This window comes from Morchella sextelata (genome assembly GCF_020137385.1).
Source record: "Morchella sextelata strain SCLS chromosome Unknown scls_10, whole genome shotgun sequence".
Taxonomy (NCBI): Eukaryota; Fungi; Ascomycota; class Pezizomycetes; order Pezizales; family Morchellaceae; genus Morchella; species Morchella sextelata.
The window spans coordinates 1,453,750-1,474,283 of NW_025408625.1; the positions used below are offsets into that span (position 1 = coordinate 1,453,750).

The 20,534-nt window shown below is 43.6% G+C and overlaps 6 protein-coding genes across 6 annotated transcripts; 3 read left to right on the plus strand and 3 right to left on the minus strand.

Moving 5' to 3' along the window:
• Positions 1 to 1,953: 1,953 nt before the first annotated feature.
• On the minus strand, positions 1,954 to 3,455 carry H6S33_001364 (uncharacterized protein; the record flags this gene model as incomplete). The annotated part of the gene is made up of 6 exons (XM_044832733.1): positions 1,954 to 2,026; positions 2,093 to 2,115; positions 2,604 to 2,617; positions 2,704 to 2,788; positions 2,861 to 3,173; positions 3,232 to 3,455. The coding sequence occupies 6 exons, from the start codon at positions 3,453 to 3,455 to the stop codon at positions 1,954 to 1,956; spliced, it is 732 nt and encodes a 243-aa protein (XP_044694331.1).
• Positions 3,456 to 4,574: 1,119 nt separating this feature from the next.
• On the plus strand, positions 4,575 to 5,203 carry H6S33_001365 (uncharacterized protein; the record flags this gene model as incomplete). Its single annotated transcript, XM_044832734.1, has 2 exons — positions 4,575 to 4,871; positions 4,940 to 5,203. The coding sequence occupies 2 exons, from the start codon at positions 4,575 to 4,577 to the stop codon at positions 5,201 to 5,203; spliced, it is 561 nt and encodes a 186-aa protein (XP_044694332.1).
• A 1,212-nt stretch (positions 5,204 to 6,415) lies between these two features.
• On the minus strand, positions 6,416 to 6,988 carry H6S33_001366 (uncharacterized protein; the record flags this gene model as incomplete). Its single annotated transcript, XM_044832736.1, has 1 exon — positions 6,416 to 6,988. The coding sequence occupies one exon, from the start codon at positions 6,986 to 6,988 to the stop codon at positions 6,416 to 6,418; it is 573 nt and encodes a 190-aa protein (XP_044694333.1).
• A 338-nt stretch (positions 6,989 to 7,326) lies between these two features.
• Positions 7,327 to 10,895, minus strand: H6S33_001367 (uncharacterized protein; the record flags this gene model as incomplete). The annotated part of the gene is made up of 7 exons (XM_044832737.1): positions 7,327 to 7,376; positions 7,427 to 8,368; positions 8,732 to 9,240; positions 9,296 to 9,862; positions 10,058 to 10,205; positions 10,262 to 10,395; positions 10,453 to 10,895. 7 exons carry the CDS (start codon positions 10,893 to 10,895, stop codon positions 7,327 to 7,329), a joined length of 2,793 nt encoding a protein of 930 aa, XP_044694334.1.
• A 4,009-nt stretch (positions 10,896 to 14,904) lies between these two features.
• Positions 14,905 to 15,362, plus strand: H6S33_001368 (uncharacterized protein; the record flags this gene model as incomplete). The annotated part of the gene is made up of 2 exons (XM_044832738.1): positions 14,905 to 15,271; positions 15,337 to 15,362. The coding sequence occupies 2 exons, from the start codon at positions 14,905 to 14,907 to the stop codon at positions 15,360 to 15,362; spliced, it is 393 nt and encodes a 130-aa protein (XP_044694335.1).
• Positions 15,363 to 20,133: 4,771 nt separating this feature from the next.
• H6S33_001369 (uncharacterized protein) lies at positions 20,134 to 20,469 on the plus strand (the record flags this gene model as incomplete). Its single annotated transcript, XM_044832739.1, has 1 exon — positions 20,134 to 20,469. The coding sequence occupies one exon, from the start codon at positions 20,134 to 20,136 to the stop codon at positions 20,467 to 20,469; it is 336 nt and encodes a 111-aa protein (XP_044694336.1).
• Between the last annotated feature and the right edge of the window lie 65 nt (positions 20,470 to 20,534).

Genomic DNA, 20,534 nt, shown 5'->3' on the forward strand with positions numbered 1-20,534 from the left:
CAATACTGAGGATGTCCCAACCAAATACCATTAGCTTGGATTTTCTTGTTCCACATGCTTCAATGAACGATGACCTCAAATGGGCAGCCAGGGCGGACTAGAGAGGAGTTATTATATTAGGCATGAGCTGGGTAAGGGATTGTATAATAGCCTGACCCTGGGTTAAGTATTGTCGAAGAGTAAAGACCATCTACATAACCTAAGGATTGAACGTTAGAGTATATTTTAGTGAAAGCAGTCGCTTCCTTTTTTTCTTTTTTTTACCTGATAATCTATTAATATGAATCATAGAATATCACTCGGACTCGTAAACCACAGTACACTCACTACAAGTAGTTCGGCCTGATCACGAAACCAGTCCAGTGGCGAGATTCTTCCCGCCCTGGGAAATTAATTCATTGAGAGGAGATTAATGCATCTATGGAAAGGATGTAGAAAGACTCTTCCATATATTCTAGTTCTAAAATTAAAGACTTCCGTGTTGCAATGTGCCCCCCACAGACAAAAAACAATTGCGCCGCACTAATAGTACACTTCTAGCGCCGGAAATATCCGTAAAACTACTACTAAGTGGGTTTATTTCCCAACCATTCAGGAACTCAGGTGGTGGTCCGAGTGTCAGAAACACTTATGCTAAGTGATGCGCGTTTGCAATTAAGGCCAAGGATTATTATATCTTCCGGACACGTTTGGAAGAGAGACTTTACGTTAAGACATTCCACAACCCCAAAGTCTAGTGATGGAAAGAGTAGGTTTTGGGTGGTGTTAATAAGGCGCTTAAGGTATGACACAGTTCCAAACATATTTAGGTGCTAAATTATTTACGTATACCTGCTTATTGGTACTAGCTGAAGAAGCTGTGAAGTATTTATCTACTAGGGTACGCCAAGACAGAGGAGGTATTTCGGGTCATTTTCTTCTGCTCGCCTCAAGCAGTCAGAAACATCGCAGCTGTATGTGGTGGGCTCTGGGTGCGGGGGCTCGGAAATGGAGAAGAGATATGGCGTACTTGATCTTAGCTGATGAGATACTATTGTAAGGTTTAGCCATGATATATTACCCTCCATTTACAGAATGGGCTGCCGGAGGTGAGTAAACTTCACTTCTGGACTGGCTCACCACAACAGTAGTTAATTCGCGGAGTAATTGATCCAATCACAAAATTTCTGCCCTGACCGGGACAAAGAAGGGCCAGGTCGGAAGTGCGTCGTATCTTCTGTCTGTAATGTTGTTCAAAGAGCACGTACAGCCGTGGTTGGTAAATCGCTGGTTCTCTAGGAGAGCTGAATCTGTGCAGGTCAACTCTCATTTCAGGTGGACCTTTTAGTTCCAGTGGGGGAATCCCAATAACGCCCGAGTTTATCGCTCTAGCAGTGCACTTTGGATACAGAATCATAGATAAGTATTGCCAGTAAATTAAAGATTACTACCATAAAACTAGCCACTACATGCCACGCTGCAGGTGCTTAATGAACAATAAAGTCACAAAACCACAAAACCACAAACCCACCCCTCCGACAACCCCCCCGCCCTCCTCCGCCCCCCGCCAACAAACATCCAACTCCGGCCCTCCCCCTCCACCCTACGAACTCACCATCCACATCCGCCATATATTACGACTTGTTTCAGCCTTGATCTCCTCCCGCCTAAAAACCGTAAATCCAACCGGGCCCTGGCCGGACAATAGTTCCGCTGAAACACTCGTAATATGGCATGATACGGATGATCGGTGAGGATGAGGGGGGTGGGCTTTGGGGAGTGGGTGTGCTAGCGGGAGAGGAGGGGGGCAGGAGTGGAGTGAAGTATGAATATGTAGAAGTGGTAGTGGAAGTGTATGTGTTATATCATGCCATGAAGCCAATCCGTAAAAAAAAACTCCTAGTAAAGGCAAGAAAAAATAAGAGGAAGAAGGAGGAAAGCAAAATTGGTTTGTGCCGCCTACATCTAGTTCCATCAGGCCTTTCCCTTAACCTCCTCGCCGCTCTCCTCTTCATACTCCAGTTCCGGATGGAACAGCTTAATGAAACTAAATCCGCCTCACCATGTTAGCATCCGCATTATCACTAATCACCCCTCACAGAAAATCACTCACCTCTTAATACTCCGTTTGCATCGCTACAAACTCCACCCTTATATCACCCGCCTCATATACCCAACCAAGATCCTAGACCGATGCTCCCCAACTCCGGTGCGCAATCACATATATATATTACCAGTACAATAGAGACCTTTAACATACAATCCTCAAAGCCTCAACCCCCTCACAACCTCCCGCCCTCCTCCCCTCTCACCAACAAACATCCAACCCCGGCCCGCCCACTCCTCCCACACTCACCATCCACATCCACCAATTTTTACGAGGCGAGATTAGCAAAAATCTTTTGGAGAAACCGTGGATCTAACCGGGCCCTAGCTAGATAATAGTCTCCCTCTTTCTTGTTTGTGCTAAACCCCCCTCGTAAATGGCATGATACGGATGATCGGTAGGAAAGGTGGGCTGGCTTTGGGGAGTGGGTGTGCTAGTGGGAGAGGGGGAGGATGGGAACGGAGCAGAGCAAAGATTTAGATGGATGGGTAGGTGTGTGATATGCCGCGAAGCAGACCCGTAGGGAGAGCTCTAATCAAGAAAGAAGAAAGAATAGAGAAATAAGTAAAAGAAAAAAAACAGAATCAATTGTCAGCTAGATGATCAATTTATAGTACCTGTTGCCTTCTCAGGTCCTTCCCTTAACCACCTCGGCGCCCACTCCTCTTCGTAAGTCAGCTCCGGATTAAATAGCTCAATGAACTACCACCCCCCACCACACATTAGCATCCACCCGCATCACCATCAATCACTCCCTCACAAGAAATCACTCACCTCTAAATCCGCCTCTCCCTTCTCACCCGCATATCTGCCATACTCCGCATGCGTTGCTGCAAGACTCCATCCCTGCAGCACCCGCCTCATGCACCCGACTAGCACCCCAGCCCGGTGCTTCCCTTTATTCGAGTGGACAAGCACCGGATGGTTCCTGCGGTCGAGCAGGATGGTGAGCGCCTCGCTGATGTAGGTTGGGTCGTTGGAGACAAAAGGCTCACGAACGGCAGGCTGACGGTAGTGGTACAGCTTGATGTTGTGAGACGAGCACCAGGCAAGGTTCTCAGGGAGGTAGTCCTGGTCGCCGAGGTAGCTGCTGGGTTGTTAGTGGATGCGGGGAAGCGAAGATCGGAGGAAAGGGGGATTGGTACATGATGGTCTTGAGGCAGAGGCGCTCGAGCATGGGAAAGTTGATCTCGAGAGGGTAGCCGCTACGGTAGACGCCGGTTGCGACAAGCTGGAACGAGAGCGGGGGAACTATGAATTGTTTCTGGGGTGAACGACGTGGTGTCGCATCTTGGGTGTTATTGTGGTGGTGGTGGTGAGTGTGATTGCAGGTGCAGGGGTGTCTTGGGGCTATCACAGTGGTGGCCATCTTTGTTTGTGGTTGGTTTCGATGTTGTCGATGAACCGTGGTGGGAGACGTGGTTGTGGTGTTGCGGATACCCTAGGTACTAAGTATACTCACTCATGTGTAATCGGTGCACGCTTGCATGGTATGACGTGGGTGCCAAGGTGGCATGTAAGACAACATCATCGCGTGAAGGGAGTCTGTGTATGATATACCTGACGATAAAATGCTGTAGCAGAGCAGAGCAGACACTCGTTAGAAGAAAGAGCCAAAGAGCTAGGAAACTCTCGCTAAAGTGTCCCCGTAGCTAGTAGCTACATGCCTCTCCTTCCCTGCTCTCTTATATATTCCCAAAACCCAGGGGTACATATCAATGATCATGATACCAGTTCCACCCTTTGAAACCTACCAATTGTCAATTCAATAGCGTGTATGCACATAACCGCCCACTCCTCATGCTCCTCTTATCGTCAACTCTAGAGCCTACCCCGCCCGTGAAAAAAAAGATCATCAAACTAGTTACGGCTATTCGCTCCCCACGCGGTCCATGCGCGGCCAGTATCGTGGTGTTGCTACTGGATCGTCGGTTGTCCCGTGCATGGCCTTAATGTGCGTGGGACAAGGAAGGAGGACAACAACGCCCCCAGCGCATACAGCAACCACGTATGAGGAACTACCCACAGTACATACATAAGACTTCATTGACCACCACCACTACCACACTTTTTGACGATTCTGAGAGTCTCTGCGGTTACCCATTATTTTTTTTTCGAACGAAAAGGCTGCAGCAATTAATTGAGTGATTACTATCTCGAGATATCGTCTTATCAGTTTATACGACCTGCACGCATATATATATCTGCACGAAGCTGCCTTCTTGATTTGATTATTTTCCTGCAATCATATCTGTCAATTCGGGGGGGGTCTCTTAATTGACCACTACTATCTGGCACAGTTATCAATAACATTTAGGTGTCCACCACTTAGAAATACTCATAATTCATCAATTACCCAACAGGTATCGAATTGATACTTATCGAGCTACCTGATTGCCTACACTTCCACTGTTCCCATACCTATCCATCAACCGAACAAATAGTTTGCTCGAGCACACCTACACTCCGAACCAATACTACCATCCCAATGTCCGAAATCTACAACCCCCACACCCGCACCTGGGAATACATCCCCTCCGAGCCCCCCACGGTCTCTACAGCGGCTCCCGAAACCCTCGAACCAGCACCTACTCGCCCCCGAGCCCCGCCGAGAGTGACACCGACCCCTACGCTGACGGCCTCGAGATGCGGTCGACCCGCCCAGCCACCACCTCCTCGACCTTCGGCCTCAGCACACGGAAACCACGGCGCTCCCCTCCGCGAGCCCCCTTTGGCGGTTCCGAGACTGCTACCCATAATTCACACTCATCAGACCAGAGCTGCTGTGGGTCCAGACACACCGAGGAGCACCTCCGGACGCCACCTAAACCGGCGCCACGATATGATGAAGAGGGCTTGGAAATGCAGCACTCGTTGTCCCCGCGGCCGAATGCCGCAAAGAGGAATAGTAGTGGGAGCTCGGCGGGACGGCCGGTCATGAAGAATACGAGGACTTCATTTACAGCTAATGGGGACCGGGTCGAGGAGTATTCCGGGGAAGGGAGTTTGAGGATCGGGACACATTGGATTGATGACCAGGATGAGGTTGCGGTGGAAGGGTTGGGGACAAGGGCGGTTGGTAGGAGAGGGAGTGGGTATGGGAGGGGTTCATGGTAGGGAAGCACAAAACAAAATGATGGGGGTAATACTTACATGTATGTAGTAATCAAGGGACTTTGGGTATTTCCTTTGGGAGGAGTTTTTTATTTATTTTTTTATTGGGTGGACGAGTAACGAAAAACGAAAAAACGAGTATACGAATTTACTTTTATTTATCAAAACATTAATGGTTGTGATTGCGGTACGAGTGATACAGATCGCACGCACGGTTACCTACTTCTTCTTATGCACTACATGAGTCATGCAACGCCCGCACTAACCAACGATCATTGACTGCCAGGGTCAATGATCGACCGCATTATTCCGAGGACAAACTCTCGCCAAGCTACTTTTAGCCAATCAGTAATTGACTAGCTTACTATTCAAGTACAAACACGGACTATCTCGCCACTCTAGCCAAGATTACTGTACAGTACTAGCTGGGTGTTTCAACAGTAGGCTGCATGTAATTACATGTAGTTGATATCTACCAATGGTGAGGAATATTGTAATTAGTAGGACAGTGTTATGTGTGTGTGATGTTAATGAAGTGATGTTTCAGTCAATTTTAGTACAGTTTTTAAGCGTGGACTAGCACAATAATACATGTATTTATATACCTAGATTGTTGTTGGTATTTTACCAACGGTAGTAAATTATTTTACCACCGGTGGTGAAAATAATATCAGTATTTATACCCTGTAATGCTAATCTTTATGATAAAAGCACAGACCTTTTAGCCAAAAGGGGCCATATAATACCAATATATATGAAAATTGCCCACCGGTAGGAAATTTTCATAAGTTTTGGCGTTAATGATTGAACATTTACTTATTTAGTATAGCGCAGCATAAAGACCGAAACTCAGTTTTATACAGGTGGAAATGTACTAATGTAGGATAGCATGCAGATACAATGACTGAACTTCAGTGCTTATACCACCGGCGGTAAATAATTTACTACCGGTGGTAAAATTACTTTTGACACATTTACCGCTCCATAATAAATGATATATAGAAAGAAAAAAAATATTCGACCAAACTTTTCAAATAAAGAAAAACTTTTAATATCATATGTACCACCACACCATGATTTTGTTCTATCAACCCTGACATTTTTTTTGGTTCTACTCGCCAATTCATTCAGCCCGTCCTGGTAAAGGTTTTTAAGTTTATAGTTCATTATGGAAATAGAAGGTTTTCAACATACCAATTTGGTTTAAATTGTAAATTACCAGGGAAGTCGCGCACCCGCTCCCAAGTCCCAAGATCCTACATTATATCGATAGGATTCGCTTCCACTTTGAGTAGTGTCTGCTGTAGTCTCTTCCTGATTATCTGAAGTGTCAATGCTGAAGGTTTGTGTGGCTCTATATTCATTATACTGAGGTACATCGACTTCTCTCCCGCTTTGGTCAATGTTTCCTGTGGCTTCCTCTTGACTATTGCCTGCCTCAACACCATAGGCTTGAATGGCGCTATAGCCTGAGAAAAGATCTCGTTCCCGTATCTGTGAAGATGCATTCCTGGAACTTGTTTCTGGAAATGATTCAAAATCAAACGGCTCATTGTCATCGATCGCTCCAATCCCCTGGTTTACTTGTAGCTGGGATTGGCGGGTTTCTTCGAGAAATTTATCATGAAAGCTCTGGATATCAATATTCCTTCCGAGCCATAGTAAAAATTCGAAGATTTGACTAACCGGCTGGCTGGAGACGATTCCAGATGTTCCAGATGTAGCGGGTATCACGACTGGAATGGGATCATCCCAGTCTGTTTCTTTCAGAGGATATTTCGAAGACATATGGGGGGATAAACTTACAAGGGCTTGGTACGTTGTCCTCACAATCAGGAAATAAGATCACATATATCGCTCCCCAAAGCAAATTTCTTGTCTCGAGAGCCTTTGCTTTGGCAATATCCTCGCTTCCAACGGGGATGACTTCGTAGTTCTTTACGCAATCTATATCTCTTAAATGTGCGCTTATCTGACCTTGGTCGCCAGCCCGAAAATGTCCACAGCGCAGACACTGGAGAGGTTTGATGTGAGCTCTCCTGCAATGCTCTCTTCAATAGAATACCAAGAAACCAAATTAGTTATATGTATATGTGAAGTTTAGGTTTATTGAATTATATACGTACTTAACTCTGTGTACCTTCGGGGCGTTCCACCTTGCACAGTGCGGATGCGCCTGTGCGTTATTCTTATAGTAAGGACACGCATATAGTCGAGACGAATCACTGATGCCGTTTAAACTGGTTGTGACCGTGGGTGCTGAGCCTCCGTCCTTCCTTCTTCGTTTTCGGCCCAGTGCATCATCCAGGCCCTTGCTCGGAACACCTAATGATGCACTCTCATGTTTAGGGGCGCTTGCTTGTGAGTCGACAGCTTTTCGCTTCCCCTTATCATTATTGCCGTTTGTGTAATGTACGATGCCCCAGCTTGAGCTGCGCTCAGATGAGCTAGAGCACGAGTCCTCTTCCTCTGTTATAAAAAACTCTTCCTCATCATTTTTGTAGTATAGATTAACACTGCTACTAGTCTGAGTCGGAGCACGAGGTGTCGAGCACGATTGAGTCGAGTAACTAGAAACAAAACTAGGCGACAGGCTGCGTTCCGGATCGTTCCAACGTTGTGGTGGCCAATGATTAGCTTCGAAGTTTGTAGGCATAATATTTTCAACGTAGGGTATCAAGGCAAGTGTCCTACACTGCTCAATTGTTGGCTCATGATGTATATTTATCTGGGCATCGGCATGGTTCCATGGTAGTGCCCCTACGCTCGCCTCATTACCCTCCACGAGTGATGGGACTAATATCCATTCTTCATCGCCAACAGTAGCAGATGTATTCTCGATGATATCCTTTGCAATATCTTGGTATCCCGTCGATACTGCCCAGCAAAGGGCTTCATTCCTTTTTATATCCAAAGCCAAGAAATTGCCTTTGTATTCGAGAAGGGTTCTGACCACCGATTCATGACCTGCAAATGCGGCCCCGTGAAGAGCTGTTTTCCCCTCTTTGTCGGGGGCTAAAGGATCTAATCCCTTATCAAGTAGTAGCTGAACTATATCGGTATGTCCTTCTGACGCTGCGATATGTAGTGCTGTTTGTCCTAGATCATCTTTTTCTAAAATGTCTTTATCGTCCTCCTTGATCAATAATCTTGCCACTGACTCGTTTTCTAGGTTTTTTTTAGCCAAACAAAGTACTTTCCACCCATTATTCTTGATTGTAAGGTTGGGACCCTCTAATAGTAACTGGACAACCGAAATATTTCCTATGGAAGATGCCACATGTAAACGTAAATACTCTCCTCGTTTACTGTTCCAGAATGACCTTTTGCTACCTCGACTATCGTACGGTCCTTTCTGAGTATAGAAAAGTTTTAAATAGGCAGTTACATTTCCGGAATTCATAAGGAACTTTAGAATTGCCAAGGATAATATTGCAGAAGCTTCTGTCGAAGCAATATCATCGTAAGATTTGAGATGAGAGGATAGATAGCAGGCTGCATATTTAAAGAAAGGGCACAATTCTTGTCGACCTTCTTTGAATGAAACTCTTGGATGAAAAATGTCGAATGAGAGATATGTGGCGCATGTCAAAGCTAACTCGTATGCAGGATCCCCCGAGCTAGTAAGAATAGGATTTCTTAGGAGATACTCCAGTACAGTGTAATGGGTAAGCCGAACGGTATTGCTGTATTCGCCGACGGTCACCAAGCTATCGCAAACTTCGAGTAGTTTGGCTCGGTCTGGTAAATCAGACTCACTGAGTCTATATGTGTTCGGTTTTACTGCTACTGCTATTCGAAGCTCATCCAAGGTGAGTGTCCGTCGTGTTCTAGCTAGCCATGAGAAGATCTTTGCTGCTAGATTCACAGAGCTTTTTCTTTGGTTGCAGATATTCATCATGGCTCTATCATAGCTTTGATCCAAAAATCTCTCTGGAGTAGAAAATCTCTCGTCCAGAATTTTCTCAAGAGTAAATAGTATCTTTTCGGTGGATGTTTGTTTACAGATATGCATCAACTGGAGCCTTGCCCATAGGAACCTAGTTCTAATTAGTTAATGAGTACACTGAAACAAAGGCTCTAAATACCACTTACACTCCTCTGGAACCATCGACAAGATGAGTGATGATTTGATCCCGAAAATTGCCTTGCTTTAAAAGAAGTCTTGCTCTCGGATCCTCCTCAATCCTCTGTTGGATATACATTCCAATATCTTCCCTATTAGCCGATATCTCGATTTTCATTGTTAGACGGAGAGAGTCCCTGATATCTTCGTAAGGCCGGCTGGTCAGGAAAATGCTGAAACAGTCTTCGCCCATGCGTTTGAATAGGGGAAGAAGAAACCTCCGCCGACTTGGGTCGCACTCATCTAATGCGTCGAAAACGATGAACGTTCGATCGAAGTTCCTGGAAGCTTCAAGAAGGATAGTATATAACTTATTGATAGAAGGTTTTTGTCCCTTTGTGTTTAGCTTATTCAAGTTGTTTATAATTTCGATTTTCTTAGATATGTTTGGGTGTTGGCGAAATAGTTGTTCAGTCAAACTAGCGAGAACGTATATGGGATCTTGCTGCTCCTGATCCTGATAGCTGAAATAAATGTAGGCAATGCCAAAGTTTTTCGCATAAGCTTGAGATTGCAGATGATCAATTACAATAGAGCTAGATTAGATATTGGTGTAAGTAAACAAGAATACATAAGTGCACCTCGCAAAGTAAGAGATAAAGATATTTACCTTAAAAATGTTTTGCCAGCTCCAGCTACGTACCCAGAGAACATCATCATTATTAAATGTATATAAAATCAACCGGTGGTGAAGCTTAAAGTACGTACCTAGCCCATGGCCCCAAATCAACCGAAAGTCCCTCTGTTCTCTCCATTTCTGAAATATGATGTCCCTTAAAATCCAGGTGCCAGTCTTTGCAATTCGTTGTTGGCGTATATCAAGGTGCCTTTGGTGATCATCATGGCGTAGCCAACTGAAGACTTGCTTAAGGTTCTCATCTGATGGTTTTATGTTAGTAATGTTTTAGTTGAATATATATATGTGAGATTGTTACCCTCACCCGTGTCCTGGGTGGTCCCCTTGTTTAAAGAATCTAATATAGGAGACTCGACTCGCAGATCGCCCAGTGTAGCCCCTGGAGGTATCCTTGGTAAGGTATCCTCTGTGGAATCGGAGTTGGGTCTAGATCTAGTCATAAAAAGTTAGTGTTTTCAAACCGCATGTCGTTGGTTGGGTCTATCTTACTCTTTATCGAAAGTGATGATAGAAAGGTAAAACTTTCTTTGTTTTTGTACGTCAGATGCATGATCATAGAGAGCCTCCTTCATGTTCGGCAGCCACTTCGTGCCTCCAAGCACGCCAGCAAACCTCGGACTTTTTAACGGCTTTAGCCTTGAAGTAAGGTTCTGGAGGCATTCACTGGATTTCCGGTTGAGGTCATTTAATTGCTGCAACCTTGATTGGATAGCACTAGTAACCGATATTGGCGACGTTAACAGATTGCGTAGTTGTAATATCATCAGTGTCTTTTCGAGTGCGCGAAGTTCGTCAAGGAGTATTAGTATATCAGGGGGCACACGTTTTAAATGGGCAGCATATGTATAAATAGAGGACACAATCTGTGCATTAAGTTGTATAAGGTGGGTAATGCTCTTATATAAACCGGACAATCCAATATCTTCCGGCATGTAGATATCTGGGGCTGGTATATATATATTTGTTTGACTAGAAAATCAAGGCTCCTAGAAGGCTGCGTAGAATCAATACGTTTGGAGAATGAAGGCTCTAAACTAACACGCAAGATGGACGGTAAGAACCCGCAATTTTAGAGCTATTTACTAAACCGGAAAACCAGTATTCATGGATGTCACTTGACACATTTCTTATGTTACATGTACGTACGTGTGGATTCAATAGATCTAGCCCCGTCGCAGGTGTGCCAAAGTAACAATTGTCCGTTCTATATTTTGTGCGCAAATTTGCGTGCAGCATGTTACTTATAGATGATATATACATGTACATATTATATTTATAAATAATTACATGTCGTTATCTGTGGCAAAATATAATTTATGTACGTTTCAATTAATAATTAATGACACCGACAAGAATCGTATGGACTGCACAGCTGCGTGCGTATATTCATGGATTCAACCAAGTGGCCACATACCTGTACTTATAGCAGAAATACTTACGTATATTCTATCTATTGGGCCGGATATAAGCGATGTAAATCAAATAGGAAGGCCGGAGGTTGTGATAAAAGAAACGCCCACGGAGAGATGATATATCGATATCACGGTACTGGTTTCCAAAAGTACAGATCTTTGGGGCTAGCTACTGACAACAGGCTGTGAGAAGCTGTTCAGTTCCTTAGATTTTGGTGCTATAGATCCCTTAATTAGCCAAGCTACTCATTCACATCCGGCCTAAAGGATCGGTATCCTGAGAAAGACACTGTGCCAGCCTTTGCCTGAGCGATAAATACGATTCCCACAACCTCGCCTTGAAGCTGCGTAGATTCATGTTTCATAAGACCCCGCACCTGCGCACAATCTTGCGAGTCATGAAAATTCCGTGCGGGGTAGCCCTTATTTTCTTTAATTCAGGGAACCGAAATATTTTATACAATGTGCCTGATATACAGGGACACAAAACATCACTCGCAAGAGGCGCGCGTAGTTACTACCAAGCCAAATAATCTGGACTATCTTAAAGGCACAAATACCAAAGCTAGACATGTGAGATGTACGTATGTAATACATACTGACCTATCCTGATAGATAGTTGCTCGCTGTTATACCACCACATGTAGCGTCTCAAAACCTCTAAGTACAATTCATCCACACGTCGTAGTAATTAGTATGAAGTTGGTGCCAAAGATGTGGTTTATATATGTACTTATCATTCAATCTAATCCCTAGACCTCTATTATCATAATCCACCGGTTCTAACCCCTTCCAGCAGAAAGAATATAGGGACTTCTGGGACGGTTTCGTGGTCGATGTAGAAAAGTGGAGTTCTCAATCATGTGGGACATGTTTTAAAATAGAGGCGTTTAAATGACAGACGCCGGACTTGCTCCCAACCTTCGCTGAGCATGAGATACATACAGGCCCTCCACCAACAACTAGTTTGGTGCATGTCTAAGACAGTACAGCGGTGGGTAATAAGTCATCGGACGACCTAGCCACAATTTTGCCTGCAAACGCGTATTTTGGTGGCGTTCCGTCTGATGACTTATTACCCACCGCTGTACCTGGATGAAGAATTCATTTTTTTCTTTTTTCTTATTTCGAGGCAGCTGACAACCAACCTGAAAGTCGCAATATATAATAGAAATACATGTATCTATTGACCACATGGATGTACTTTATGGCCTCCCCGAAAGTTAAATGGGTATTATCACAACGGCTGCGGGGACAGGATAGCAAAATCGAGCCGTACGAACATAATCGGCATCCGCTTTAATTCTTTTCGCCGGACACAACACCAGCAGGCGTTCTAGTTGGCGTGTACGACTCGAGAATTATACGCACAAACGTTAGAACCGGCTGGGTAGAAATATCTTGCGTGAGTATTTGCGCACAGTATACTCTAAAGCCTAGCTTATCTAGCTAGATAATTGTATCACAAGAGACAGAGGGCTCGTATCTTAGTAGAGACGTAGTACTAGTGTGTCGCGTGGCATTTGTTTTTAGAGTGGTAAGAAGTACCCCTCAAAATCCCAATATGTCCAGTCCTTTGAATATCATATATCGTCGAGGTTTAGAAGGCATGGCAGAGGCGAGAGTACACTCTCAAGCTCACTCTCAAGCTCGCCAATGTATTATTTGCCAAGACCGCCACGAAAAACCGTTTTCCTCAAAGGCCCGCGCGAGGCGAAACATCATAAGAATGTATGGCTCGAGAATCGGTGGGAGGCAGATGTGCAAACCGGAAAAACATTTAGCAAATTAAAAGTGGGAGTATGTTAGTCTATAGCTACGGTTTAGTGCCGCTGTGGTCTTAATATTTGATATTCTGTGTGGCGTATCGATATATCAGTGTGACCTTGCGCGCGAATTGTATTAATTGAAGGACGTTTACACACCTGCCCCATCGATGCATTTAGTACTGTATATATATAACATACAGCCGCAACCCACTATGCCGATACCTATGATCACTTGCTACCCCGTACGAGATCTAGGAATTTATTTCTCTTACAGCAAAATCAGCTTGCAATTCTATCCCGCATGATATCGAGTCGGTCTTGGCAAATGTATGAAGGTTCCAACTGGTGATCAGCCAGTAAAACGAGTGCTTTTTGGTGATTGACAGAGTTCTTTTGCTGGATTTCAACAAATCTACTCAAATACTTTCAAGATAATTATATTGAAGATCGTAGACATACTCTCCATTGATTCTCTACTAATATAAGGTCTCTACTTAACAATACTGTAAGATTTGAGAATATTCGTTGTGCCTTAGTAGGGGTATAAGCTAACTAGAGGCAGAATTTGGACGTCAATATGCAAGTTTTGGTAGAGAATACCGCTGCTGCAGCGCAACGAATTTTCTCAAATACTGCAGTATTTTGACCATGTCGGGACCGATCCAACCTGGAAATGGTTGTAGGGAACCTGTTTTGGTGTAATGGAGCCATTTCAACTGTCTGGTATATAAGTACACACAGGGCCCGGTTACATGCTGAGAGTTATTGTTAGAAGCCAGTTGCACGGTGATATGCAAGTACCGGCAGTGTGGTTAGCTACCAGCTGTTAGAGTAACTACATTCCGGGCGCTAGGAAGAGGATCTATTCATGGGAGCAATGACTGATGAGTCTGTACCTCGCCAGTGAGTAGAAGGCCGGCCAGAGTAAAGCTTTGATTGCCTGGTGATCGTCTGTATCCTCTAAGCATTGTAAGTCCGCCGAAGTGCAGGGACTACGCCAGGGAAGTCTACAATAAGCGAAAGCTCCACAGCAATGATTAAGCTTACATCTAAGCGGCAGCTCATTCATGCAAGCCCCAGTTGTGTGGCAACCAAGGCTGCAGGTGTTACAAAGGCTTTGACTAAGGGTGGTTGCCTTGGGTATCGGAAACACCTGCTGACGCTTAGAGAAAAGCGGGGTAGCGGTGGTATTGTTTCCGGCACTGAGGAAAGACTTCACCGGAACTTAGTAAGGAGTTAGGAGCAGAGAATAGAGGCTTTCGGAGTATAAGTACTCAAGTTCATTCTCGCCCTTCAGTCCTGTTCTCTCCAGTCTTCATCAGAAAGAAATATCAAGTTCTTATTGGTAGCAGAGCCCTTAAAGATTATTGAGTTCTAGCGATAGTATCTTTGAATAATCTGCAACCTGATTGTCTATCTTGCACGGCCGTCTCTATTGTACTTCATTCTCTTTCTCTTGGAAGAGACCCCGTTACAAGGCGAATACTAATTCTAGAGATCTTGTTTTCGTGATATTACGTGTTCATTCGGTTCCGAATATTGATCATATATAGATGTATGTATCCCCCAAAATACCGTAGCTAACTTCAGAACTGAACATCGGTTCCCAATATCAGACCCGAGAATCATAACTGAGCACCGAAACTGAGCATCAGAACCGAACATTTATACTTTAAGAATTTTGTATATTATAAGAGTAGAGGGATAACCTGACAAGTACCCTTTATTCACAATCACATACTACCAAAAATTTAAAAGCCATGACTGACCCGGAACCTGCTAACGATAGCAACACTTTCATGATGCCCTTAGGCAACTTGACAGAGAAAGATTTTTTCCAAATGACTCTTGACAAGTGGTGTATACTAATGGACTTGGAGCAGCTCCGGTCCCCTATTTTGATGGAGGATGCAAACACCGCGTTCAAATTCGACATGAGCAGCGCCGACTCTTCTACTCTTCCCGGCTCTTCTACTCTCCGCAGGTCCTATACTCTCAATTCTACTATCAAGGCCACTGGCCCTCGGGCTCGAGACCCAAGAATTTTTATTAAAATATCTCCAATCCACGCTTTTCAAGTCCCTGATACCAGTAATTTTAAGGAGATCAACGTTTTGAAGGAAAGATGTATAGATTTATTGTCTCTCTGTAATTATCATTGCATATCTAATATGTATATGCTGGGTACATAGGGTATACTACCTGGAATAGAAAGTGAGAGCTTTCGATCACTATATCCAGCAGCTCATTCATTTGACTATTGGGATTGCGAAAGAATTTGAGAAATTGGCTACCCTCACTTCATCAAAATGAAAGTAACTTTTTATTTTATACTCAGTATTGGTGATGTTTTGTTATGATATATAAATATATATATATATATGTGTAGTGCTAAGATTCAGACAATTCCATACGGGATAGCAAATTGATTTGCGGTAGGATAAATAACATGAGGATCTCAAACAGATCAGGTGCATTGAGTTCCGCCATACCGAATTTTGATTGTAGTCTAATTGAGCCATTCTTAATCAATTAAACAAAAAAGAAATTTGTACCCATTCTGAGGTCCAGTTGAGTAGAATTAAACCATGCAATTATTGCGTGTCCGGATTTCATTCTTACTAAATTAAGTACAAAAGGGTTGATCCGGCCTCCTTGCTCGCACAAGTCCTCAACTATAATATGTAACTCATAAAGGGTAATTTACTATCTTGACCCGCAGCGCGGCAGCCTATCTATAGCGCACCTGATATCTGGCTGGAGAGCGCAAAACCTCTCCGCTAGTTCGATACGTACGTTATACTAATTCAATCTGCTTCAAACTTTATGTACAACTATACCTTACTATAAGAAACCTCTATCAGCAAGCTACAGTGTGTTTCAGGAGACCAGAAGAAGTCTCCGGAGACTGCTGCTAAGGCATATTCTCTCCTCACATCTCCCCTGCATCCTCATACCTCGCTTACTCCCTTGAACCCCCGGAGCTACCCTCATTTCTCTGGATGATCTCCAGAGATATCACCCAGGGTCTCCACCGCATATCAAAATTCTACGCTTTTAACGGGCCCAACAAGTTCTTGCAATGGTCCCCCGAGCCTTTCGAAGCACCTCGAGCTATGTTACTTTGTAATGTTTGCGTTACGACTTGTCAAGCTTTCAATAATGCTCAGCGAGCTTTCTTTTATTACATATCTATCTACTGCACCCTCATATAAGAAACTCGTTCCATGTTTTCAAATCTATTCTAGTATTTACTAACCATTGACCTTTCCCTACTTGAAACAAATAGGCCATTCCCAAGATGCTTGGTATATTCACTACCCAAAACCTTTGTCAGGAGCACCTTCCGACTCTCAAAAGACCATGTAAGCCTTCTGGAAGGCCTCTGTCCCTCGCCTCTAGCAGTTTAATAAAGGCGACTTGATACACATTGCTTATAGCACTGTCAAGTAGCTGGAATATTGCCCGTACATGCCCCGGTAATCTTTCCTGTAATGCACCCCATGGTTCTGTGGTATCTACTTTAATCCACGCTCAGTCATTTTGTATTGCCCGCTTCCTAAATAATACCTCACCTGTATACTTTACATTATGAATCTCGTAACTCTCGGGTTTTAGAAAAACAAACACAGGAATCTGTAGGCATTTAAAACACCTCACGGGATTGTTAAGATAGCTCAATAAGCCATCTTCAATCCGGCTTAACCCTTTACTGTATTCCGATACTGCCCTTACCAGCACTGTTTAATTAATGTTGATAGCATTCACGATATGTGATAACCTAGTAGCGGTACTATCTATTGCTGCCAACTTAGGTTTTGGTGAAACCCCCCCCTTCGTTTTTTACCCTTTGCCGGTCTTCATTATTGAAGATGTCTATTATATCTCGCAGACTCTCCTGATAGCTCCCTAAGCCCTCGTAATATTCTAGAAGAGAAAGAACAACATCTTTCAGATTTAATACCGGTACTTCCATTGCCATATGCCTCGAGAATTTGAATGATTGCATCGATCTTATTTGAGACTGTGTAAGCCATTTTTATGTGTTGTCTATGAGTGAGCTCGCTAATATCTGTTGAAAATATTAGTACATTCCCAAAGCGCTCCAAATGATCTCTAAAATGTGATAGTAGATGCATCTTAATTAAATTGAAATGGGAACCCTTGCGAATGCTCTCAAGCTCCTTCAGGCTTTTTTCAAGGCTTACGGGGCCTTGTATTGCCCTAGTTCGATCTTTTATATCTTTCTTAGTGCGTTTATAGGCCCTAAATTCCAGAAATACATCTTTGTATTTATGGAACTCTTCGAGGTAAACCTGTAGATATTCTAGTGTCTCCCTACTGTGTGTTGTATATTGTGCCATTAGATGGAAATCAATTAGCGCTCTTACATACTTCAACGCTCTCCTGAAATCCCTTATTAAGGCTGTTGGGGGTTTCCAAAAAGCTACCGAAAAGGCTCCTAATGTTATCAGATCAAGATGTTGTATTTCTTTACCTTGCCATTGAGTGGTTGTCCGATATGACTTATTAGATACAGAGAGCTCTGGATAAGGCTCAACAGATACCTATGCTTGATCAAATCCCTCTAGGCATTTGTGATTCTTCAGGAACAACTGAACCCATCCCATCATATGTTTGCATAATACCAGAGAAAGATTATGCAAAATATCTGACTTGTGAAAATCGTACACATTGACCTTTGGCAAAGGCCAGAAGGTATTGTAGAGAGTCTTAATGAACTTCGATATCAGGTACTCCATAGGTGCCTTATCGAAGGTATTCATCTTATACCGCTCGGCTATTTCTATATATCTCTCTTGAATCCGAGGCGAACTTTGTTGAAGGCCTCCAAGGCCTTTGAAGTCAACATCGCACTTTGGGCAGGCACAATTATTGATGTTTAGTAATGGGGTGTACTCTGAGTGATTCGTAAGCCATGCGTATAGTTTCGGATAACAAAATCGTTCGAAACTATCCGCACATGCTATCAGATTCCGACTCTGATCAGGGCTCCGAAGGCCTTCGATAATATCTCTGAAGACTTTGTAAATAGTCAGCTGGCTCTGCTGATACTGTTTATCTACACATTCCCCCACTCCTGACTTCAGTGGAACAAGTAGTAGTGGTAGTAATACAATCGCGTAATTAGAGGGCTTATTTCGAGTTTCCGATATTATGTTTCCAATCGTTAAATAAACAGGCCAAGTCTTTTTATCCTCACTGAAATTTATTAGGTGGGTGCCATCTGATACGCAAATCAATGGTACGACCATTGATTCCTCTGGCAGAGTATTTTTAACATCCATTAGTAAACGCTCAGTACACATTCAAGAGGGCTTTACAAACCTGCATCTCCCACCACCAGTCCACTGTATGCATTTCCCCATACATTCATTCTGCCATCTCATTATACTTCATCGTTTGGGCATACAATAATGAATCCCTGAATGCACGCTACCCTAAAAGGAATCGTAGTATCATAATAGGATCGCGGTAGTAGTAAGGCACCACCTGACCAACTATTTTAACCTCTGAGTACACACAACTCTCTGTTCCAAGAGAGTCCCCAGAAGACATCTCATCAAGACAGGATGCGAGGCCTCTACCAGTTGTGTTGAAGCCTTTTGGAAGGCTAGCGGAGTGATAATAATCGTCTATTTGCCCTTGCGACACCCCAAATCGTAGGAACCAATGCGATAATTTGAATTCCTCTGCGGACTGTAGCGGACTCCATGGGCTTATGAGAAAGCTCTCTGTAACCTCATTCTATCCCAGTGTTAGGAAAAGGGTCTCTCTTGCAGCCTCATATATCGTAGTGGCTAGGTTAAACTACGGACGTACAGAGTCCAAATCACAATTCGGTTCTTCGTCAGATTCTGATTTATAGTACTCCGCCAAATTCGAATCCTCATTGTGCTCTCCTAGGCATCCCTGAAGGCTTCCAAATGCTTCTTCGTATTGCAGGAATAGCTGCGTATTATATCATTCAGCTCCCTGTCCCGAATGCTCTTTCGCCAAATGTCAATCAAAATCTCTAGGGCTCGATTAGGTTCGTATGCAAAATGGATAATGCGATCTCATTGTTGATATTAGGCATTGGAAAGGCTCCCCAGACCTTTGGAAATTCTCCCTAAAGTATGCATCAGGAGTTACTGATCTGAGCTCTTGGCACTGATGCCAAAAGATAGCACTAAGCTCGCTTGTACTAATTCAACGAGTGAAATGTTATCATCCAACTCCAACACAAATATCTAATATCTGACATAGTACGGTTTGATTTGCTATAGCGAGAATAGTATATATACATGTATATAAGCTCCAATCAACCTCCATCAACCTCCAGGAGCTTTCAAGAATGCTATCTATGCTATCAAATCTACCTAACTCTAGTTGAATACAATATCAACTGCCTTTCATGTCATCCATCCTCATCTATGTATAAAATGGTTAGATCTCCTGTGTCTAAACTCTGTCAGAATCATTGTTGATATCTAGATACACGGCCACCACTATACCCTCCTGATTTCTTATCGGATTCAAATTGGGAAGCCCTATCAAGCTCTTCAAAAAGCTCAACACGCAAACAAAAAGACCCTATTAAACCTAACCGAGATTATTTACTGAAAGTTGAATCAAGCGTTGGCGGAAGTTCCGAAAATAAAAAGGTCCTGCCAAACCCTCCGAAAGAGCATTCAGGCTTTGAACTTTGTGCTATATTATAGGAAACACTGCCCAGGCATTCCTCTCCTGAGCTCATTGTACCATTCAGGGAGAGCTTACAAACCATCATATCCTTCCACGAACGATTATCATCCCCCGAATCTCTTGGCATCGAATCATATGAAGATTCCATAGACACGAGAGAGCAAGCTTATCCCAAACCTATACAGAATCTTTCAAAGGCTCTAGCACAAGTAAGGAAAGCTTATCACGTCTCCAAAAAGCCTCGGCTTATATTTAAAGAAGGCACCCCAATATCTCCAAAAATGGCTCTAAGAGGAAGACAACCAGCAGTTTTTAGATATAACATAATCGCAGAAATGAGGCAGGTGCTGCAGCTTACTGAGAAGAATGCCCTCTACAGGGCTCTGCATACTGACCTGGAGGAAGAGATAATTAGGCTAGAGTGGGTTAGCAAGCTAACGTCTGGAGAGGATTCATATAATCATTTAGTTACCTACCCAATCGACTATAGAACTATTAGGGCCTTGAAGCCTACATTCATACGGAAGGCTTCGAGGAACTCTCAGAGAATAGTAGCAGCCCTCAATGTTCTTATCGTTGATCAAACCCAGAAGTCCAGTAGAATACACACCGTATAGACCGTGCACTAGATACTATATAAGCTTCAGAAGACCTTGTCTAAGGCTCTTCCGATGATCATTGG